The 25,073-nt window shown below is 41.3% G+C and overlaps 2 protein-coding genes across 5 annotated transcripts in view; one reads left to right on the top strand and one right to left on the bottom strand.

The window, feature by feature from the left end:
* The window catches only part of CTNNA3 (catenin alpha 3), a 1,138,512-nt gene that overhangs the window by 294,246 nt on the left and 819,193 nt on the right, over positions 1-25,073 (top strand). The window lies entirely within an intron of this gene.
* The window catches only part of LRRTM3 (leucine rich repeat transmembrane neuronal 3), a 191,284-nt gene continuing 167,776 nt past the window's right edge, over positions 1,566-25,073 (bottom strand). The window contains exon 3 of the mRNA XM_061635149.1: positions 1,566-1,754. Coding sequence (XP_061491133.1) covers positions 1,566-1,754 — 189 coding nt within the window. The remainder of the gene's footprint in view (positions 1,755-25,073) is intronic.

The following is a 25,073-nucleotide window of genomic DNA, read 5'->3' as shown; positions in this document are numbered from 1 at the left end:
GGCCCCTGCTTGAATTCTCTCCTTGTTACTTTCTTCAAGTTTAAGCATGCCTCTTAGACTGATATTCTCAGGGCTATCATCAATTCTAGTTCCTCCTCCTTCTTCCCACAATTCTCTCTCTCCCTACCTTTGAAGTCGGGTAGTGTAGATTATTAGGCTTTCCTATCCACATGTACTTTCTTAATAAAATAACTTTATTTTATTTAAGATAAACACCATTCTCTTTCATATTAATTTATATTTCCAATGAACTCTGCTGTATAATGAACTCTCTTCAATCTGTTCCCATGATGGAATGTTTGGAGGATTACTTCAGTACCTTTTCATTCAGTCTGAGATGACCCTTCAAATAAGGCAACATGAATAGAAAATCCCCCAGAAGAATTTGTGTGACTTGGCTCTAGATTTTATCCATCATCTATACTTTGTTATGTCCCAATTGCATTTAGAAAAGGCAACATTTAGGCCTCTTTAGAGTCCATGCCAAAACATTTTTTTTTTAAACCTGGGAATTTGCACATTGGCTGATTATTATATTCAGGATAAAACCACCCCAAAAGATCTTCACAGAGCGCATTGCTGGTGCTTGTACTGACTGAATACTTGGAGAATTAAAATACATCTAATTGTGATGGCTACTCAGTTGCATTATCTTGTATTACACTGAGACTAAATAAAACTACATCCCAGCCAGCCATTAACTGCTTTTTTTCAAATGAATGTAACTTTGTTGCTGTGGTTACTGCCTTTGTCTTCAATGCGCTTTTTGTCTGTGGTACATTCTTCTGTTTTTGATGCGGTACTACATGAAGGAATAAGACAATGAGTCATTCATTCACAGATGTGCTAATAAAATATCCCTCTTTATCGTTACAATTCATTGCTTTAGAAACCAGGCTGTAATTCAAGGCAACAGTTAATTCTGAGAACTGTTAAAACAATTCTTTGAATTTTTTAATAGGAAAAAAAAGGCCTGTTTATGTAAGCTTGTACAATCCATCCTTCCATTTGGTTAATGGATTATTTCTGGCACAAGTCAGTGTGATAAAAGTTGTGCACATTTTGCACAGCACAGAATTTAGGAGTAAAGGGGGTTTTCTTCTGGGCACAAAAGCAATAACAAAAGAGTTTCTATAAAACAGAAACTCTGAATATAACACAAGATATAACTTTTGTTAATTTAAAATTTTAGAAACTGAAATTTGAAAAGTAAGATGTAATTAGATCATGATCCTGTACATTCCAGTACATCTCAGTATATTGAAACTTTACAATATGAAAAAATACATTAGAGCTGTACAGTTTTTTTACAGGTAGGTAGGATGAGTTTTGAAAAAAGATTTATTTTAAGGATCATACTCTGTTTTTAAAGTCAAAAAATACTGCACAACTTAGCTAATTACAAATTGTAGACATGAAACAATCTGAATCCGAATGTGTAACTTTTTAACTGAACAAGAATTTTGGAATCCATTACTGAAGAAAGCTTCATTTAATCCTACATGTGGAAAAAAATGGTGGCAACTCTTGGCTATATTTCAGGCCATATAAGCCAGCTGAGTGTATCACTGATTCCGTGCTGCTGTTGTGATTGTGCTCAGATCCAGATCAGTCTCTAAGTGTGTCTCCATTGTTTCTTCCTGTGCATTAGATTCATAGGGCTTATGAGCGAGCAGTTCATGGTGTACACCACAGTAGCTTATTGTAGGCTGGTCATACGCGAGAAACGTCGACACGTTCATAGATAAAGGTATCTAGAGATGGAAATAAATATGAAAAGTTGTTAGTAAAGAGGCAATTTAGGACCAAACTAGATGTAGCATTGGAAGACCATAATGGCATTTTCCATTGTTTTTTAAATCTTTAACAATAGCCACAGAAGTGGGGGGAGAATCTGATTAAGGTTCTGATGCTGGGGAGAAGGTTTAGGTTAATGATTTATGAAAATGTCAACCTACAGACCCATTTTTCATTTTCATATATAATTAACATGTTCTATATCATTTTGAAGATAATTTCCCAAAGTTTCATTAGCTGGCAATAGTTTTTCAAAATGGCACTTTACATGTGAGTAAACGTCAGGTCTTAGCTGGGGGAGTCCTCACTGAGAGATTCCTCATCGGAGGAGGACCAGCAGACTTCAATCTTAAGGGTCAGGTTCCATTTGGATTTGAGGAACCAGAGTGCTGCAGTGAGGCCAAGGAAGGGCCATCTGTACCCTGGGTGAGTTTGGCCTCTAACATCAAGGGTAACTGGTTTCCAAGTGCAAGAGAGAGGAGTTGCCTCAAATGCCAGTTGGAAACCTGGCCCATCAGGAGAACTGATGAGAAATTTTGCAAGGTGTTGCTGTACTTCACATATTCACAGAAATAGAAACAAAAGAAAATGATTTTCTATAGGAAACTTCACTAAAATTGCAAAGTAAATCAGACATATTTAAAGTGACCATCTGAACTATATCAACTGTCTTAATAATGTTGCTTCCTCCCTGCTAAAACAAGATCAGCACAGCACAAGTCTTCTTTCTATTATTTGGGCTGAGTGCAGGTGTTGCCACCACTTTCCATATGCTCAGAGGCACATGTTACCAAATTCTTCCAAGCTACACAGCAAGTGGATTGGACTGTGAAAGACCAACCCAAATTGTGTTTACATTTTGACAAATTTGTACAGCAGTCCAATATCTCAGAGAGGAGGTCAGGTCTCCTGCTCCTCTGGTGCATTCACTATAGCTGTCCAATTTCCCTGCTTTTTAAAGTTTGATAGAAATATCTGTGGGCTATAGGTACATTCTTAAACCGCAAGGGTTTTTTTGCCTATTAGTGAATATTATATAAAGAAGCTTACAAATGTTATGTTGGTCACTACCGTTTACCACTTTCTCCCCAGGCTATCCTCTCTTAAATATTTTAACTTGAAACACATTCTCCCTTCTTTCTATTTTTAAGTCAGTCCTCTGTTGTGGACTACTGAGCCTCTAGGGCTGCAATCCCTTGCACATTTACCTGGGAATAAGTCCAGTTGAACCCAATGGAACTGATTTCTGAGTAGACATGTCTTGGATTGCACTGTAAATCTTTAAACATTGCCCTTCTCTCCCTCCCCTGCAGACATTTATTTGTTAAATTTAAAATCATCCGTCACAAAGGCAAAGGGTGATTTAGCCAGACTTATATTACACTTTAATTTATCTCAGCTAATGATATTGATGTATTGGAACAATCTTCCTCAAATGTCCATATTGGAGAAAAAAGGAATGTTTAACCAGTCTATGAACTAGTTAATGCAATTTGCAAATTAATAAGTTTTTAGCCTTGACATAGCTAAAGCTTCTTCTTTGTTCTTCCTACATATTGTACCATTTTGTTCTATTTCCCCCCAAATGTTTTCCCCCAGTCTGCTTTCATGACCATCATCATCTCCCCCAACTGCTATTTGCCCCATGGGGCAAAACATTTTTCATCAGGAAGGTGAGATGGGCTATAGAGTTAACTCACCTTTGGATCACACCCCCCCTCAGTGACTGCTATTAATTAAACAAACAGTGGGAGACTGATTACAGAACTCCTGTTGTCATGTCTCATTTAATAGAGTGGTTTACAGCAATAAAACGAAATATGTATTATATAAGCATGTTTGTGAGAAGGAGTAAGTGAAAGTGATGATAAATACTTGTAGTTTTGGCAAGTCTTCTGCTACAGTGTGGGAATGCCTACAATGAAGAAGCTTGGACTTAACTACACAGTGCATCATAATGTATCTTATAGCTACCCTGTCCACAAAGCTCAGCTAAGAGGCAAGTATTTTTTTTTAAATTCATTGCCATAGCAATCTAGTCAGATGGATCATATTGTGAGGCCTTGAATGAAGAAGAGTTTTCGCCGAGCTTTAAAGACCTGGCTATTCAGGCAGGCCTACAGGAACTTCGAGGTGGATTAGTTTCTGTTGTATTAATTGATGTTTTTGATGTTAGTTTAATTGATGAATGTGTTTGAATTGTGTATTGTATTTTATCATGCTGCTGTAAGTCGCCTAGAGTGTCCGTTAATTCAGACAGATAGGCGACTAACAAATAAATTTTTTTATTATTATTATTATTATTATTATTAAAAAAACAACTGGAACACTGGAATTGTTCTACCAAATAGCAGTGGAATATAGCAGAAGCTACACGGCCATTTGATAGAATAATTCCAGTGAAATTTTAATTGAACTCAGGGCACTTCTGCGTAAACATGCTTAGGGCTTACTTCTGAGTAAACATGCTTATGCTGTGGGCTAGAAAGTTATTGTCTCAAATTTAATGTCATAGTTAGATGCCCTTAGGCAAGTCACAGTTTTCTCAGTCTCAGTTCTCCCTCTTCACTAGCAATATGATTAAAATACTGACTTGCCTCACTTTTGCTTTTTTGCAAGGATTGCAAAAAATAATATATGTGGTTTGAACACTCAAAAGCTATATAAATGCTAAGTATCTCCAGGTCCAATGCCCAATCCAAATATCACCTTTCCCCCAACTCAGCTTATCATCTTTAAACAGAATAAAAGGAAATCACTGTCCCAAATGTGCACAATATGGAAATCAGAAAGTAGAAACCCCCCAGAAAAACTCCAGTCTGACCTGGAAAAATGTCTACCTTGAGCCTTAGCATTAAGCAAAACCCAGCCTAGTAAGTCTTCTCAAAGAAATTTTTACTGAGATACAAATTCCTCCATCCATTCAACAAATGTCCTGCTGTCTATATTGTGGTAATCTGTGATGCACCGGATGGTGGGCAAGAGATCAAGCCCACTGCTGTAAGATGCCTGCAGGGCAAATAGCACCAAAGGGCTGACTTGCTTGAATCTCTTCCCTGATGGGGAGAAAGTAGATAGAGAGAAGTTTTTCTCCTTTTCTCATAATACTGAAACCTGGGGCCATTCAGTGGAGGTAAACGGTCAGAAATTCAGGACCGACAAAAAGGAGTGCTTCTTCACTTAGCACCTGCTAAAGCTATGGAATTTGCTATCATTCATAATATGTAATTATGGCCACCAACTTGGATGACTTTAAAGGAGAATTACACTTTTCCTCCATGAATTTGTCATTAGTTATGATGTATGTATTAGTTCCAATATCAGAGGCAATATCATCTGAATATCAGTTGCTGGGGAGAGTGCTATTGCTCTCAAGTCCAGGCTTGCAGGCTTTCCATAGGCATCTAGTTGGCCGGTGTAGAAACAGGATGCTGAAACAGATGGCCCTTGGGTCTAATCCAGCAGGGCTTTTCTTACATTCTTACCTATAACTATTTGCTTAATGGCAACCATTGTATGATAGATTTCTGCTTGTTGGCACACTGGAGCCTGGTTTATGTGATTCTCTGTGGAGGTAGTTTGGTGTCATAGCATAAGACTGGGTTTTGTCCTTTGGTCCCTTCAACATCTATGAAGTAATCCCCAGAACACAGGTGAAGGTGCTGGGAACTTCTTCCTGACCCTAATGGGCCACCCACAATTCTACATTTAGAACATTTCCTACATTTATCCAGCTTTTTCTTGAAGCCATATGATGAAGTATCATGGCATTTTTTGCATTCTCTATAATTTATATTTTATTTAAAATATGTCTTCCTCTGCTTGCCATTTCAGCAACACAGCTTGATCTCTTAAAGGTCATTAGCTGCTGCCACGAAGCCTTACATATATCATGTGTCAAATGCTAGTGTTTTGTACTTTGTGGGTGGATAGTGAGACAAGAGTTCTCTACTAATTAGTAGCTAGAGGTCTCCAATTTTCCTTTACAGCCAAAGTAGACTATTCTATATTGTTGCTAAAAGATATACTATCCTCTTTATTTATTTGATACATTTGTTTTACGTGTTTTCAACTGATAACTGATAGTGAGCTGTCATCTTTCAGTTGGCTCACATACAAATAAAGTTCTTTTTCCTCACACTCATTGCCTCAGTACCTCCTTCTGCCTGGATGGCTCCTCTTAACTTAAATATGAATCTTCATAATGAACATTACATCACCTCCCAGGACATGGTGGGAAGGCATATCGTACAACAACCTTACTAAATCTAAGGAGGTTAAAGTCAAACCAGTGCCTAGATGGTGGGGGAACAGCTGGGAATCCCATATATTCTTCCACATACATCAAGGTAGACTCTGTGGCAGAGTGGGGGACCTGTGGCCCTCCAGATGTTCTTGGACTCCAGCTCTCATCAGCCCCAGCCAGCATGGCCCATCATCAGGAATGATTGGAGATGTATTCCAGAAGCATCTGGAGAGCCACACATTCCCTCTCTCTTCCATATAGTCTGCCTTGATGCAAGTAGAGAAAACACAGAATATACATGTAATCAGCAAATAAATTTTTATAGTATTTCCAGTTATAAAATAAACTGTCCATGACACCATTCTTATTTACATTTTGTACATTTACAAGCAGAGCTTGGAAAAGTTACTTTTTTGAACTACAACTCCCATCAGCCCCAGCCAGCACATGCTGGCTGGGGCTGATGGGAGTTGTAGTTCAAAAAAGTTACTTTTCCAAGCTCTGTTTACAAGCCTGTGTTCACAGACAGCTTTATCCTTTTGTTTTTATGCTGGAGGTACTGGTGCATTGCTCAGGCATCTCCTCCCTTACAAAAGCAGAATTCTAAGGATCTAACTGCCTGTGTGTATTTTGCAAAAGTAAAAAAGTAAATGTACTGCCTTCAAGTTGATTCTGACTTATGGCGACCCTATGAATAGGGTTTTCATGAGACTAGCAATGCAACAAATATGGGAAATTTGATTCAGTTCGCATTTAAAGCTGAATCTATCAAATCCGCATTTTCCGAAGCAATATGAGAACTGAAACACAGCTATCCTTTGAAATCTGCACATATCTAAATTTAGCAATGCAATTCTCCAACCAAGCAATGTTTACAAAATGCATGTATTGGGTAAAAGTGTGCATAAAAATAAATATATTAGTGGAACTAACATACAAAAATGCACCATATTAGGAGAAATTGCAAAAAATTGTATATTAGTTAAAAAAAGCATACAAAATGTGTTTATTAAGAGAAATGTGCACTAAAATGCTGAAGAATTTTCATGAGGATTTTAAAAAATCACAAATCGCTGGAGAAATATGGAGAGTTGGATTTACGATAGGAAAAATTGGAAACTGAGAAAGCCAATATTACAGATTCTTCTATCCCTACTGTGCAGACGGAGTGGTCCCACCTTGTGAAGGGGCTGATGAGGCAGGAGTGGAACTCTTAGATTAGGAAATGAGGATGGATAGAGGAGTTACTATACTTTTTTGCTGTAGCAATGCTACTTCTTTCATTTCACACTGTGCTATGCACTTTTTGTCTCCAAGCTATGAGACAGGGTCAGGTTCTATGCTTGTGGGAAAAGGTGGGCCAAGTAATAGACTAATACCTGCTGTAGGCAAGACAAGCATAATTAAGCAATTTGAAAGCTATTTCACTTGGCTTAATTATCAACTGAATAGTCTTTCATTTGGAAGCAGTAATGGTGAACGTTCTAGATTCTTCTGTGTCCTGTAAAGCTCCAAAGTTTGGCACAACTTAGTAAACAATATTGTTTGATCCACATGTTATGCTTCCCATATTCTGGGGCCAATATAATGACATCCTTGCAGTGCATTTGTTTTCATTTCAGTATGTGTTTTCTAATAGATGACAATAGCTCATTTCATCACAATGGCAACTGTGACCTCAGCATGTGGAAAAGGAACAGTACCTGTATTCCCGACTGTGAGAGGATTTTACAGGAGCCAGCCTTGTATAAAAAGCGGAATGACTTCTCTTGGAGGGAATTATTATTACTTTAAAACTTATTGTGGACAAGATGAAGAAGCACAGGGAATAGGAGCATAGTGGACTGAAAGGTGGAAGGCAGGGAGACCAACAGTGGGTGGAGTTAGAGCCAATGATAGGAAGAGCCAACTAATTCTAGTTTTGTCTACATCCTTGCTGAGTTCTACAAGGGCTACATGGAGACAAAGAAAGATGAAGCTAACAGGCAGTGCCACCCCCTAGGCTGGTTGTAAGTAAGAAGGCAAGCAGGTGGGAGCTGGTTGAAGGCAGACTGAGATTGGTGAGGCAGTGATCCATTCAGTCTAATGGACCAAACTCCACTGTCTGCTTCTTGTTCATCCCACCCATTTCTATGCCCAAATACCATGGTCTTTCCTAGCTTTGCTACCATGGAGACTTTAGCGGTGGTGCTAGAGGCTGAATCTGTGATTTTTTACCTACAAAGATTGTGTTCTGCCACTGAGGGTAGAATGATTTGCTTATTGAGCATTATGATTTGTTTGTTGAGCATTATTTCATTGTAGGGAGATTAGACAGGATTGTTTATTTAATGAACATTCATTCTGATATGTTTGTGGGGAAGTTAGATGAAATTGTGTCAAAGCTAGTGTTATTCCACACTTTCCAGTGCATTTTCCTATCCCTTTCATTATTGCAAAAAGTCTAATCTTTTGGGGAAGCAGGTTTGTTGCTCAAGACTTCCCAGTCAATATTGCACAATATGAATTTGCCAGTTTGTGATTTAATCCCACCTGAAAATAGAGAGTCTGGAAGCACCCTGAGTTAGTGGTATCTCAGATAGTGTAATTCCTGCTATTGGCTACAAAAAAATATTTGGCTTTTATCTTCCTAGCAAGCCGTGTGAAGAGTACAGAGTATATCACTTCTTTAAAAATTCTTTAAAACACTGATTTATGTCATCATTTACCACTAAGATGAAAGTGTGAATTGAGCTTAGTTTAAGTTAATGAAACATTAATTAAGCAGAATGTGTAATCCTTGAATTAATGGTTACAAAAATTGTCACACATGGGCAGAGGAATCCAAATGACGGGGAGCAGGCAGAGGAGGAGCCAGCAGAAAGCCCTGTGGGATCCCCCTCCTCCTGCTTCGGAGCTGCCAGCCCGGATGACTGCACGAGCCAGCCAGGAAGTGTCCCACGAACAGGCCTCCCGGGGAGTAAGCGCTCCCTGTAGGCCACCATGGAAATGTTTTTACCGTACTGCGCTTGCCTTTTGGTTGGTGGAGATTTTGGGTGGATCGTGGCCTGGGGGAGGGCTCCAAATATGAGGAGGATCTCATGTAAGTCCCCCCTGTGGTTCTGTCCCACCAGAACTTTTGAAAAACATATGTCTGCAAAACTGTTTCTTTCTGATAGATTGTATATGAAATGCCCAGCCCAAGCAGCCTGATCAACTTATGCTGCCTAAAAGATAGGCACATAGAGAACTCCATGTGGTTAGACTGTAAGTAATAAATAGTATAACATTTAAAATCTAACATTAAATCCCATTACAGATACATACATTTTTTTTCAAAAGATAAGAAGTAGGAATGCAGTGAATTTGATCTTCTATTATTCTGTACAATGAATCCAAAATGCTTATTAAGGGTGAAGTTATTATAGTGTACTGCTTGTGACTAGTGATCCATATCTGTTTACTCATAAAAAATCATGAATCAGAATTCATGAAATTTCTGATTCTAAAACAACTTCTTCCATTTATTTCTTGGGTAACACACTGTGTGATGGTTTTTCATCCTTTCTTAAAAGAGTGCCATGAATTTACCTTAGAAAGCTGTGGGAAATCATAAAAATAATACATTGAGACGACTAGGTTATCCCAGTGTCTCCATCAAAAGTGCACTATTGGCTGCCAATTTAAAATGTAGATTGTATAACTTAAAAGTCTGTAATACTTTTACAACATTGATTTTAAAAAAATCTGCTGGATTGTTTATCTGCCAAATGTAAGCTATAAAGTTCTGGAGATATTTATCAGCAGATCTTGACTATTCTTCTTTACTGGGAGAAATGTTCCATGCTTGCTTGCAGTGAATAAGGAAACATGAAGGAAACATTTAAAGAAGATACTTTTCTTAAATATTTTTCTTAGTTAATTATCCTGGGATTTTTGGTAACGGAGGTAATTTACAGACATTTGATCTGGGTAGAATGAATGCATGTGGGGTGGGGAGAAGTAGTATTGGAGCAGCAGGCTCTACTCCCAATATGTATTCATTTGTTTGACTGTTTCAAGGGAGCCTATGCATGTGTGAGAGCATAACATCACTTCTGGATCAGACCGAAGGCCCATCTAGTCTAGCATCCTATTTCCCAGAGTGGCCTACCAGATACCTTTGGAAAGCTCCAAAACAGGACATGAGGACAACATCCCTTTCTCGCTGTTATTTCAAAGCAACTAGTACAAATGTATGCATGGCTGCTCTCTTCAGACATTCCAATGAATGCTTGGGTCAGAGGCGTTCCCAGTGTGCATTTATTCCACCCAAATGATGAAACTAATGTGTCATTCAGAAGGATTTGTTGTTCGCCAACAAAGATGCCATAGCTTTGCCATCATCTGTTATGTGCTGACATGGAATTAATCACTGTAGTACCTTGTGAGCAACTGAACTGGGTACAGAAAAGGGCAAACATTCCCCCAATGCAAGGTTGCCTTGCTGATCAGGCATAAGTAATTGTACAAATATAATAATGGTTTGATTCAGTGTAAAAACCAGCCCCTGTGTGGTTCCTTGCCCATTCTTCTAGTATCTTTCACTAAAACTCCAATAGCTTTTTGTTACTTTTTTGATGTTTCCAGTCCTTCCTCTGCTCAGCATAGTGTACCAGCTGCTTGGTGATCTTTTCTCCTCTTATCTCTGCCCTTTCTCCCTGGCATCACAGAGCCAGTGACAATAACTAAAAAGTAAAGAAGCAAATAATAGGACAACATTTGAGCAGCCCCATCCCCCAAAATCTGCTGTTGCTGCTGTGCTCGTTTGAAAAAGCAAGAACTGAATTGTTCCACTTCCTTCAGGAGCCAGTGAATCTGGGTAATTTGTGGCCATTGTGGTATGGCTACTGAAAGCTCCATATTATTTAATTCTGATGACCAAAATTTAGCTTGTTGAACTATATACATTATATACAGTCCTTTGCCATTACATCTAAAGTTTAAATGCAACTGCAATTTTCATTTGAACGTGAAATCATTTTATCGCAGGAGTTTATTCATTTATAAAAATGTTTATATGCCTCCTTTTGGGGCTTAGCCATCCAAGGCAGCTCACAGTGTCATAAATATCAACACCAACATCATTTAAAATATGGCCAGTCAAAACACATAAAACCAATATAGAATATAGCCTCAGTATCAGGACTCTCCCTTTTGACATAACTCCTTAAGCAAAGCGCCTCAAATTATTTATTCCAAGGGCGTCCAAAAGTTGTTATATGTTCAAAGGTGCTACCTAACAAACTAAAGTGAAAGTAGAAGGAAAGTATTTTTTAATGAGAGTGCTTTGTGCTGTCTGGTGTAAAGTTGAATATTATGAATAATTTCATCTCAAAAGATGAAGCAAGCAGTATGGTGCTGATTAGAAACATGATAAGGAGAAGTTGGTTGTTGAAAGCTCTACATTCTCTCATAAACTAGGAACTGCCTTCTCCGAATACCAGTTGCAGGGGACTACAAGTGGAGACAGTGTTGTTGTGCTCATGTCCTGCTTGTGGGTGTTAGGAACAAATTTAAAATACCCCCTCCCCTCCCCTCAGAAGGGTGAGCTAGAAGCCTAGTATGCTTCTTTTTACCTGTTAATGTTCCAGCCAGATACCAAAAGTAAAGCAGACACACAGACAATTACTGAACTTTGAGTTGTATTTCTCTGGGTTCCAGAAATCTTTGCAACATCTGACAGAAATGTAGGTTCCTTTAAACCACTCCTGACAACCCTGGGCAACTTTTTGGGGTCGGGAATAATTTTATTCCTAACATGGGTTTCCCAAAAACAACTAGATGGTCACTGTGAGAACAGGATACTGATCTAGATGGGACTTTGGACTGATCAAGAAGGATTCTCCTTGCGCTCCTTTCCTTATGTAATGGGGCAGAATGGCATGTAACGTAGATTATAACTCTCATATGCCTGAGCAAGGTAACAATAATGAAAGTAGTGAAAATTGACATGGGATTATTATAGTTTATCAAAATTGGAGGCAGGCTCCCATGTGGTTGTCTAGTTGGTTCATGGAGGAGACCAAGTTCCTCTCCTTTTCCTGCCTAATCATTTTTGTGTATGTTATGTAGCTGAAAGCAGATCATCAATCAACCCTTACCATCTCCTCTCAATCGCATAATGCAGCCACCTGTGATGGTGTGTCCCTAAATGAAATGAATGCACAAAAGATAGGGAAGAAATTATAGGAAGACCAACTAAGCAGGTTCTTAGACTTCTTTACAGAAGGAGAAAGCAATTTTTGCTGTGGCAGAGGAAAGCAGGCCTTTTAAAAAACTGGCTGACAGTTCAGTCCTATGCATGTCTACTCTGATGTAAAGCCTATTAGGTGCAAAGGGACTTACTCCCAGGTACATTTGTATAGGATTGCAGCCCAAAGCTGGTTTATATATTGAATTTTTGTCCTTAGAAATCATCTGTTGGTTGCTTTTTATATTAATATTGTTATTTTGCACTTGTGGCTTTTTGGTGTTACTTTCCTTAGAGAATTCAATGAGCAAGAAATGAGGAATAAAAATCTTAGATACACACACACACGTGTGCGCACATGCACATACACCCACGAGGCTCTGCTCCTGCATACTTTGTGTGTCAATCCATCCTCCAGGTCCCCAACGCCTCCCCCTAACATGTCATCAAGGCACCCCCTACTCTTTGCTCCAAGTTGCTAAGGCACCCGCTCTCCATTCCCCCAGGCTGTCAAGGCACCCCCTCCACCCCTCCAGGCTGCCAAGGCACCCCCTGCACATCCCCCCAGGCCATCAAGGTACTCCCCACAACCATGCCACCAAGGAACCTCCCCCCCTCCCTTCCCCAGTTCAACAAAGCACCTTTCCTCAGCACAGGCCTGAGAAGCTCTGCAGCAATGGTCCTGCTGTCCTGCCACTGAGGAACTGCCTCCGCTTGTCACTCCATGGCTTCTGTAGGCTGCTACCCGCTGCTGCTGTCACACACTCTCTGCCTGTCTGGGCTGCCCACCCTCCATCCACCAAAGGGCATCCCATGAATTGCGGGTTGCACAGGCTGCCACCAGCTACCACCTGCTTGCTCACTGCCTGAGCTGCCACCCCCCATGCTGCTGCCTGCTCACTGTCCTTTCCTCTGCCCAGTCTCACTCACCCTATTTACTTCCTCCTTGCCACCACATGGCCTCTCATGAACCATGGCTGGTGCAGGCCACCGCCAGCCATTGCTTGCTCACTCATCACTTGATCTGCCACCCCGCATGCTGTTGCCCACTGGCTGTCCTTACTTGCTTGCTGTCACCCCCACATGGCTCCTTAGAGTTGCCATGCTGTAGTTTGCAGCACCACCTGTTTGCGGCAAAGCAAACTGCAGTGTGATGGATCCCATGCTTACCAAAACTTTTTGCAGATAGATAAATGTATAATTTCCTGTCCCATTAATAACCGTTATTTTCAGAACAAAAGGATTTAACAAAACTGTAGATCTCCTACTTGTTGGTCTTTGTCAAAGTCCTTGATTTTTAGTTTTGTCATTTTGCATAACATACCTATAAACTGTGATTTATTTGTTATTACATTTATATCCCACCTTTCCTGCAAGGAGCACAAGGTGGCAGACATGGTTCTCCCCCTCTTCCTTCTTATCCTCACAACAGTTGTGGAGTAGTTGAGGCTGATAGACAGTGACTGGCCAAAGTCATCCAGATAACTTTATAACTTAGTGGGGATGGTTCTGTCCATTGTCTAACCATTGCTAGGGTCAGGCCAGCACTGCTATGCAGTAGGTCAAATGACCTGCTTAAGATGGTAGCTCCTGACTTGGGGAAGGGGAGTGGGATAGATGAAAACAGGAACTGGTGTCTGAATGGTACAACAAAATATTTCAAAGGTTTAGCTCTCCTTGGGCTCTGCTTCAGGGAGCACACTGTCTTGGGCCAGCACTGGCTGGAGGAGACCATCATGTTTATTTGCAAAACATGACAGAAGCAATGTTTAGCAGTGTAACTGCAGTAATGAAAATAGGGCCTTCAGAGAAAGTAACTGGTGGACTTCACGTTCTGATGGAATAATCTTTATCCAATAAAGCGTTTATCATGTTCCTAGCAAACACTGTTGCATTGTGTTGTGGCAGAATAAGAGAGTACATGGAAATCTGTTTCTTATTTTTTTAAAAAATGCTTTATTTCTGTCCCGCCTCTGCCTCATCGAGCTGGAGCTGAAAGCTCAAACTGCCAAGAGCATTTCTTTTCTGGAAAATTATCTGTTGCAGTCTAAGCTTAGAAAACTGTTCTTGACTGCATAGCTTTGTTTTCGCTCGCTCTCTCATATTCCAGAGCAATTTTGCACAAATTAAAAACTGATGATACTTTGAATTTAAATCTGGATAATGTCAATCTTCAGATTTTTATTCTTGATTTTTTATTTTGACAGGCATTTCTAAAAAATGAATGTTAAGACTTGTTCACACAAGTAGCAACATTAAATGCTTGAGAAATGTTTGAAAACTAAGTTCTTTTCTTGTACGTTTGAAAGTGACTCTTAAAATCGCAGTCTGTACTCGGGTACATCTGCTATTTCTAAAATCCTTAAGTCAGAAAACAATCTGACCCTGGGTAGGGCTCCTCAGTGAGTATCTTGCTCCTTACAGAATCCAGATCACTTTCCTCTCCTTTTTTAAAAAAGTGTCTGCTTTTAGAAAGTGGCATGGAACTTTGCCCCCACCCCACAGCCTGTAGCAGATGCTGATTACTGGAGGGAATTACTTTTGGGGACGGAGTTTGAAAAAGGTTGCTTGAAGGCAGGATAGAAAAACTGAGTCAAAGCTGGCCCTAGGAGTAAGACAAAAATATACCCTACCCAAAGTGACAGCAACTGTGAAAATACCAATGTTCTTTGGTGCTAACTGCAGTAGACTAGCTGAAGAAAAGGAACCAATCATCCAGCTGTAGGTCTGAGGAGCTATCAATGCCAGGATATAATATTTGCAAAAGTTGAAGATTGAAACCTTATTTGGATATTCAAAAAATCAGTATAATCAGTGGAGGGAAGATTGGGATTGTGGTGACAGCCTCATCCCTTGACCACCACCCATTTATTGTTCTTTGTGCACACCTACACATACACAAGCTTATTATACATATAGACTTTCTCTGTGCAGTTTACTCTGCAAAAATGCAGGTATTGGAACATGCATACAGCTTGTGTGTTTGTAGACTACATGCCCCAAAAATATCCCCCTCCACACCTTGATTGCACATTGATTATATCCAATTTTAGAATGTCTGAACTGGGTTAGTAATTCCATAGTAGCAGACTTTATGAATCTCAAAAATAAAATAAAAGTAAAGGTGTCCCCGCACTTATAGTGCGAGTTGTTTCCGACTCTTAGGGTGACGTCTTGCGACGTTTTACTAGGCAGACCGTATATATGGGGAGGGATTGCCAGTTCCTTCCCCGGCCTTTCTTTACCCCCCAGCATATGCCGGGTACTGATTTTACCGACCACGGACGGATGGAAGGCTGAGTGGACTGTGATGTTCCTATATTAATGTATATATGGTAAGTGTTGTTGTTTTAGAAGATACATGGCAAGTGGAGTGAAAGAGGGGGAGTGAATGGGCAGTAGAATGCGAGATGATTGGCTGAGTGTTTAAAATGGCTGAATGTATAAAAGGAAGAGTGAGAGTGGAATCTGGGGGAGAAGAGAAAGAGGTGGATGTTGATAGGTGGATGTGGTGTGAATTTGAGAGAGTTGTTTGCCAGGAGAGCGTGAAGAAGGAGGGGGGTGGAGTTCGGATTAGTATTATGCTTATGTGCCTTAAGAAGAAATCTTGTTAATCTTGTTAGCTTTGTTATCTTTAATAAATACTTAATTTGGTTTACCAAAGGCCTGATCCTTGGCTGGGGTTTCACAGACCAGAAGGGAGGGTAAGGTAATGACCAAGGCTGATGGGTAACAATAACAAATGGTGGCAGCGGTGAAGAGAATAACAATACCAGTATTCAGAGTCTCTGGGAATACTGGTTATAGGACGTTACTGGTGGTTGCCTAGCAGGGGGATCTGTTGAGATCTGTGCTAGAGCGGATAGGTAAACCATAAGAGAGTGCGGTCTGGACTGGTGGAGTCCCTGGTGGTGTCTAGTGACAGGCAGTAACCACGAGCAGGTAGGAACCTGACAGGGAGAGCCAGGGAAGGACGCCTCACATGGACCTCGACCCCTTTTACCGGAGATTCGACTTCCTCCTTCCGTTGGAATCGAACTCCGGCCGTGAGCAGAGCTTCAGCTGTGTTACCGCCGCTTACCACTCTGTGCCACGGAGAGTCATATATTTGTAATGGAAGAATATAAAAAGTTATGTAACCTAGTGAGATGTTGTTAGTGATTACTCCTGCCTCTGTTCATATCTTTACCCAGCTAACTTTTACTTCCTTTCACATTTGGTACTTCCTTCCTACCTGCTTCTGTTTCTCACCACCTTATTTTCAATAGCACTTAATGTGATTTTTGTGTTGCTTTGTTCTATTTTTATGCAAAGTATTTTGTGTGCCATTTGGTAGGGGAAGTTGTTATAAACACAAACATCAAGTTTACAATATTTGTTCTCTATCCCTCCACACTCCTATTCTTCAGTCAGTCTCTTTCACACTGACTCATTCACTGGGCCCTTATTATTGCTTAGGGCAGGATTGACCGGTGCTTCTAATATTGGAAAGTTCAGTAAAACAGAGTGAAACCCTCTGAGGATAAATAGGAAAAGCAGCTTTCCCTTCAATCTTTCCAGATGTGGTCTGTTTAAAGGTAGCACCTGCAACTCCCTCTCTCCAGAACCTCCGTTTAAGAATCTTCTGAAGAGCCAGAGGAAAGGGAAAGCATTCCACTGTGTTGGCAGTTAGCTTATTTTGCACCTCCTGAGAGCCACTTGTGTCAGGTTTTGCTGCCCTCTTTCTTGCAGAAGCAGAAGGTAACATATGGCTCAAAATATTTTTAAGCCTGCTCATAGTTACACCTCCTTTTGGAAACCAGACAAAATATTATACAATCTGGCTTCAAACGCTAGACATGGCATTGCCTATATTTCAGTTACAACAGTTAGTGAGGAGACATTTAACACTGCATCTCTCAAGGCAGATGAGAACTTTACGGAATGATGCTGTTTTATGTAATTAAAATATGTGCCTCCATGCTGGAAATAACAAGTAGCGCTTGGAGTACATTATTGAACAGCTTGTTAGTAGCCATGCAGATGGCGGCCTAAAACTGAATAAATGTGCCTGCTTATGTTGCACCCACGTCTTTTCAATCTGAGTATCTGGGCTAGTGCGTATTTTCCTCTGTTCCTCCCCATGCAATTATTTTGTGATACTTCTCTGTTTCCTTTCCCTCACCAAGCCCTGCCCCCAGTACATAGTTGGTAGACTATCAAATTACTTCTGAATTAAAAGAGTTTTGTGCCTATGTAAAACTGACAGGGAGAGCTGGTATAGCACAGTGGAGAGGAGAGCCTGGCTGGGAGTCCAGAGTTTTTGAGTTCAAAACCCCACTCATCGTCTCCTGGGTGTCAAGGGCCAGCTAAAGATCACCCACACAGTGAGTGGCTCAGGGGTTACGTGCCCTACCACCTGTGCAGCCATGGGCAAGCTGCATAGTCCCAAGGAGCCCAGTTGCCCCCCAGCTGGCAGTTGCGGACAAGGAAGGGGCTGGCTTGCGCAGCTGTGGCAAGCTGAGCAGGCCCTAGCTAGCTGGGAGTAGCCTCAGAGGGAGGCAATGGTAAACACCCTCTGAATACTACTTACCATGAAAACCCTATTTGTAAGGTAGCTATAAGTTGGGATCTACTTGAAGGCAGTCCATTTCCATTTCAAAACTGAGAGGTCATCAAATGGCACTGTATGATAGTGGTGACAGAATGGACTGGACCACTTGAGACTACAGTTGGGGATTCATATTCTGGATGCTATTTTGTGGCAAATATTCCTCCTTAAAAGCAGAAATTATCCCCATCCCCTTTCTTTCTGATGTGCTAGCTTTCACTTACAGATCACCTCCCCTCAAATATGGGGAAGCATTAAAAATGGGATCCCTTACTTGCAGTCCGAAATATTATTCCATCCTACTACATGTATTCATCATTTTATGGCTAATTTGAGAAAGAGTGAGGCATGTCCAAAAGATCGTTGAGGTAAAAATAAAACCAGTCCAGTATTGAACAACTATACTGACATGTCATTCTGGCATGCAACAATTTGTCAGCTTATCACAAAATAATTTGTGGTTGCCTGACAACCCAGGCAACCATGTGCTAGATACAGATGCTGTGTCTCCACATTTTTAGTCTACAAGTGTGACATTTAGAGGGAGGGAGTGGGTTTGTAGATTGTAGCAAGGAAACGTTTCAGTGACAGAGTATTCACAAATATGCTAAGTGGACAGGTGAGAATGTTTAGGCTTATGTACAAGCTGAGTTTTTAGTAGGGCCAAAGCTTCACAGGAAAAAAAGGGTTTTGACGAGGGATTTGAAGGAAGTAAGAGAGGTGGCAACTTGCAGGTGTTCTGGGAAGCGGTTTCAAGCATTCAGAACAGCAAGGAGAAATGCTGTGGACACAATAGGCAGGGATATAGAGTGTAGTTAGAGGACAGAAGGATGAGACAGTGGGAGTAAGGAGCTTGCTCCAGGTACTTGGAGGTGAAGGGTGAAAAAGACATGGAACAATAGAGGGGAAGATGGTCAAGGAATCATTTATTGAGAATAGAAGAGACAGTGGCATAGTAGGAAAGGAGCCAGAGGAGAGGGAGAGTTTGATTATGTAAAGGAGAGGAGAGGAGAGATCATGATGGAGATGGCAGCCAGGTAACAGGAGGGGAGGAAGGGCACATGGAGGGGTTGGAAGAGAACAGCAGGATAGGCAACACATCCAAGCACAATGGGAGGGGAACAGCAAAGGGGAGAAAGGATGAAAGCAAATTGTTTCAATCTTAGGGTAGAAACACACCCACTGCTCTGTCAGTTCCTGTGCATCTCGACCTCTCTCTTCTGAAAATGGGGGCACACGACGCTAATCAAACCCCAGCTCTTTTTAATGTAAAACCTGGTGGGAGTCCCTTGAATGTTTTTTTTAAAAAATTCAGCTTCAAACAGATTTTGCAACTGATCGGCAGATCAACTCGTTCCCTCTCCAGGTGTGATTAACGGAAACTCCTTGCTCTGGTGACTAGCATGTTCACTAGTGTGTTAGTCTTGAAGAAGAAAGCAGTCTTGAGCAAAGGGCAAGAAGCAGGTGAGACGGGCCTTAGAAGAACATCGGGTACAGAAGAGGTGCTGAGGACTTGTAGGCTGTGTACATGTTACAGGCTTAATCCGCAGGAGATTGTTTTTCCTTGTGTTTCAAGTAGAATTTGCTGGTTGCTGTAAACATATGCACAGGTTGATGTGTGTTGAAGTAACCTGCTGTATGTCCATACCAGTGGGCAGACTGGGCAGTGTTGTCTTTGCCTGTGGGAATTGTTCCTGGTTGGTTTCCCCACCCTGCCTCCACTCCTGGGAATCTGGGAGGAAAGTAAGTCTTCAACAATCCTGAGGAGAACCATAGTGGGAGGTGGGGGGGCAATGGAAGGCTGGGGGGGAAGGACAACTAGCAAGGAGGGGGTGAAGGGTTCTTAAGAAAGGACAGCCCTGAGATTTTCAGAGCCCTGCAGATCTTCTGATCTTCAGTATATCAGTAGTGCCTCTCTGCAGGGCAGCATTTGCCAACCTGGTGCACTCCAGATGGTTTTGGACTATAACTCCCATCACCCCTAGCCAGCACCAGGAGGGCACCAGACTTGCAAATACTGCTGTGCAGAGCCTTGTGGATGAATCCACCCAAGCTTCTAGTCCACAAATATGAATACTTATCATTATTATTGCAGCATTGATGCCAACAATGCAGAACTTTGGGGCAGGCGTCCAAGGCCCCACTCAGCAGAATGGGCAAGGGGGGACCCAGATGCAGCAGGGCTTGTGACATATTGCATTTTGAAGTCAGTGGAGTAATAACATTACCTGTTAAAGAGAGATCTCCCCCCCCCATAAGATCAATAAGTCCAGAGCAGTGGTGGCTGGTGCCCATTGGGACTGGTGGGGTGGGATTGTACATTGGGGAGAGTGGGGCAAAACATGTCAAGAGCTGATGACAGAGATGCATTGAAGTTGGTAACTGTAGAGTCTGCAGAGCAGACAAGAGCAGCAGAGGTGAGGACAACACTTGTTGGAAGTTATGGAAGGAGCAAGAGGCAGAAAATGGGGAGGCAGACTGTGTATGAAGTTGAAGGTGGTAAGATGATGATCAGACAGGAAATCCCACAGCAGAGAGGTTAGACACAGTAGAGCTGGCATCAAGGGTTGGCATGGCTGGACATCTACCGAGGGCCCACACTCCAGCAGTGGGCCCAGTGAGAAGAGTCCCCTGGACCTGCAACTCTTTTTCATCATTGCAATCTGCTTGTTCACTCACTTCTCACTAGCGATGCGTTCTGTTTCTGCTGTAATCGGATTTGCCATTGGATTATTTATTTATTTATTTGAAATATTTCTATCCCACCCTTCTATCCTACAATAGGGCACTCAGGATGTCCCACAATAAAATCATGCCCAATAAAATAACAAAAAATAGATAAGAATACATAGAATACAATTAAGAAATATAAGGGAGTGATATTAAAAGGGGCTAAAGAGGTAAAAACTAAAAATGAGGAGAATAAAATCAGTTACAGGCTCTGCCTTCAGTCCCTCCCAAAGGCTCTCTGGAACAAGATGGTTTTTAGAAGTCTCCAGAAAACCATCAGGGAGGGAGCAGAGCGGGTTTCTTGGGTAGGGTATTCCAGAGCTTGGGTGCCACTGCTGAAAAGGCTCTCTCCCATGTGCCTGCCAGTCTGACAGAATGGAAGCCTGCAGGACCCCGTAGGCCAGTGGCCAGGGGGTTGAACAGTAGTCTCCCAGTATGACTTTCTGGGACCTGCCCATCAGGTAGGACTGGAGCCATCTTAAAACGGTGCCTCCCAATCCCATCCCAGCTAAACTGTACAGAAGGATGCCATGGTCAATGGTATCGAAAGTTGCTAAGAGGTCCAGCAGCACCAACAGAGTTGCACTCCCCGTCTGATACCTTGTGTAAGGTCATCAAACGGGGACCAAGCCAGTCTCTGTCCTATGACCAGGCCTGAAGCCTGATTGAAAAGGGTCTGGATAATCAGATTTGTCCAGGAAAGCCTATTATTTCTGATATTCTGCATCTTTGTGGAGAGAATTTTGAAGTAGCAACTCTCTGCACCTGGTTTCTGATTCATTCTTTTTCTTCTTTTCCTATTTTTTAAAAAATTTGCTTTGAAATCGTTGATAGTGTGAGTGATACTTTTGTTGATCTTTCTATGTGAGCTCTTCAAATGTGTATTCCCTTTCACTGATGTCAATTAGGTATTGGTTGTAACTGACAGACAGAAGGCAGAGGGGGGAATGAGGTATGGATTATAACTGACAGACAGAAAGCAGCAGTGGGGAAGACACTGACTTGATTATCTGGTGTAATCTTCTGCATTGCACTTGAAAAGGAATGTTAATAGGCAATCATTACACAGTTCAGGATAAAGATCAATACCAGTGGAGACTCATGAATAAACAGCAATTATAATATCAATAATTCTCTGCAAAGCAAAAAAATAAAAATATTGGAGGTGATAGGAAAAATGAAAAGATACAGGAAGAAAAAGGAATCAGATCATTAATGACCACCAGGGGGCCACACTTAAAAATGAAATGTAAAAAAGGAGAGGATTCCATCTCTACCTCTCACTCTGCCCCAGATAATGGTGCTAATGAGAAGAAGGAGCAGTAGATGCCACTGCCTGCCTGCTCATTGGCTCTCTGTCAAGCAAGCAGATGGTAGTCATGTCAAGGAAGTTTGGTTGTAGTAGCCGCAGCAGCTGGTTATAATTTGATATCTGCCTCCATTTGCTGTTGCTCTTTCAGTGTGGCAGCACCTTCTCTCTGAAATTCTTTGCCCACTAATATTTGGACTTCACTGTATTGTTTACTACCCTACACAGATTTTAACATGCAATATTAACATGGCATTTTATGAGGTATAATTGTTTTAAAACATCTGATTTAATTTATTTTTAATAACATTTGATTTGCTTTTAACATTTGATTTTATCTGTATTTTTAATGATTAGTTTATATAGTTTAGTGCTTTTTGTCAATTGTGGTATATAAATCTTGTCAAGTAAACAATGGCAGTAAGGCGGTAGACTTACTGAAGGAATGGTGGGGGACACGAAGGACATCTTGCCCAAAGGCCCTCCTAAACCTAGAGCTGGTACCAAAACACAGAGCAATAATTGGTGAAGACAGGATCCAAAAGCAATGTGTGGGAGAATCACTCCAGAGGTGAAGGCTGAAGCAAGTACAGTGGGGAGGGGTGGGTGTGAGAAACAACTGGGTTAGAGGGATTATCAACATGTACATTGAAATCCCAAGGAACAGAGTGAGAGTACTTCTGAAGAGGCAGAAGGCTAGTGAGGCATCAGGGTCTGAAGTGAAACCAGGAGGGTGATATAGAACAGCAATATGGAGGTGCGAAGGAGGGTAGAGCTTCACTGCATAAACATCACAGGTAGAAAAACAGTGGGATGTGGGAGGATAGATCTGCCAGGATATGGAAGGAAAGAAGCCAACCTTGTCACCACAGCCATCGGGCCAAGGAGTGTAGAAGAAAGAGAGGCCTCCAAAGGGAAGGAAAGGAATGGGTTCATTGCCGAAGAAGGAAAGCCAGGCTTCAGTTGAGGGCATATTGAGCTGGATGGATTAAAAGAGGAACAGATAGTAGCGGGTGACTGCTTTCTGCGAGAAAGAATGGCTGTTTCAGGAGAAGCAAGGAAGCAGGGTGGATGAGTGTCAGGTAATACAGAGCTTTGAAATTTGGAGAGAAAGGCAGGTGGGTTCCATCATGTTGGAAGCAAGTACCAGAAAACTGATGGAAAGGATAGGGCACTATTGGCAGGAGAAAATGACAGGGTAGAGACATGGTGAAAGAAGGTGCCGCTTAAACAAGAGAATTAGCTTGATCACAATTGGGCACCAAAAGGGTGATTCCCTTTGGCAATGTCTTTCTGCCACTCCCCAAGGCAGCTGCCTTGGCTGGCTAATCATGCATTGAGCCAAAGGTTTGACCCCCTCAAATGAGGCTTCTCAGGTACAGTTGAGTCTGTGTAATGCAGCAAGCAGTCACTTACATGCGGAGAGGAGATGCAAAGTCTTCTGGCTGGTTTTAGTGTACTTTTAAGACATGGATTAACAGTGATGCTCAACTGACTTGGGTGATCTGTACTGTTGTGCAGGTTGCTTGAACCTCAATTGCACATTGATGCACGCATGTTCCCTTTGGAAGGGCAGGATATACATTTAAATAAATAAACAAATAAGTAAGTAAGTAAGGCACAGGAATCAGTTTCTGTAGGATCCAAATAGATGCCATTGATGGCCATCCCATACCGCATCAGTCCTGGGTTAGAAAACTGTAACTTATATTGTGAACTTTCCAGCTGTTTTCTTTGCGTTGAGCAAGGAGGAAGACAGTATTTACATATGGTTATCCTTCCCTACAAGAAATTATGTAAATACTGCAAAAATCAGTGGATAATGTACATAAAGTGAGGAAATGAAGAAACTAAGTCCCCTAATAGTGTCTTGATCTCAAGTGTAATGGGCTGGCTGTGTGTGAGGGAATGATGTTCTGCATGGTCTCAGAGATCTTTTCTAGCCATATAAAATGAAATTAACAAACATGATGATGGCAAATGGCAGTGGGGGGGGGAGGATCTGATCTCAAAGTCTGATCTGTGAGCCCTAAACTGGTAAGAGTTTGAGCTGCAATCCCCCCTCCCACACACACACAGGAGTAGGCCTCACTGAACTCACTGGGACCTACTTCTGAGTAGACGTGTATAAGATTGCACTGTTAGCTTCCTTTCTTATGTCAAAATTCTGAAACCTGCAAATGTAACATTGCAAACAGGTTTAACATATGTTGCAATTGCAAGTTCACTGTGGCTGTTGTGTTGTATGTAGATTTTCAAACTTAATTCATGCTGTTTCAACAACTTCCAGCAAGGCACAACTGATCCGCTTTATAATTGCCAGCCAATTTGGGAGGGATGGCTTTTCACTGTAGTGCCTTGGGAATAAAAGCATTCTAAAGCTCCTATGTTGGAAGTGTCTTTTACAGTTACAAGACCCTTGTGAATGAACAGATGCAAATGTCTAAAAATGTCGAAGATATTGTCATGTCAACAGTAGTATGCGGAATAAAGCTCCACTGCTTGTAGTATTCATGTCTAGACACCAAGCTCCTCTTGATTATTTTTCACCCTGTCAACCTTCAACTTTGAATTGTTACATGTAACTTACATTCATGGCAGAGCTGTTAAATTCTTAACATTCAAAGTGCCAAGCAGGCGCTAAAACTCCAAGAGAAAAAATATCAGTTATATTTCTGTCTGTTTACTATTAAGTACATAAAAGGAAGGCAGTGGAGATGGATGGAATAAAATCAGTTTGAGGCACTCCTGTTTGTTTGAAACTGAAATTTATTTTTTAACAAGCTAACCCCTCATTTTAAATATTATATTTCTAATATCACAGACAGCCTTTGAAATGCAAATAATTCCAGTAATTAGTTTTATTGAACGGAAGCTAAAAAACACAAAGATATTGCTCTTTATGCAAAGCGCTAAATATCAAACCGGTGGCCCAACCAGCTGGAGTGGTTCAAGGGGCTCTTGTGTTTAGTGATAGTGGGAATATAAATTATGTCCTGTGTATGTGTGCCAAATTCAAAAGGGGAGCCAGAATGTGGGTTCAAGGTTGTGGGCTGAGTGGTTCTGTAGTGACAGAAGAAAAAAAGAACCTAGCCTTCAAATCCCAGGACATCAATGTGTGATGAAGCAATCATATGACCACTTTACATAAGAGAGTGGCAATATGATTATTTCTTCTCACATGGCCCTC

Source organism: Rhineura floridana, chromosome 7 (assembly GCF_030035675.1).
Source record: "Rhineura floridana isolate rRhiFlo1 chromosome 7, rRhiFlo1.hap2, whole genome shotgun sequence".
Taxonomy (NCBI): domain Eukaryota; kingdom Metazoa; phylum Chordata; class Lepidosauria; order Squamata; family Rhineuridae; genus Rhineura; species Rhineura floridana.
The sequence above is the reverse complement of the archived record's forward strand: the minus strand, read 5'-3'. Positions and strand labels throughout refer to the sequence as shown.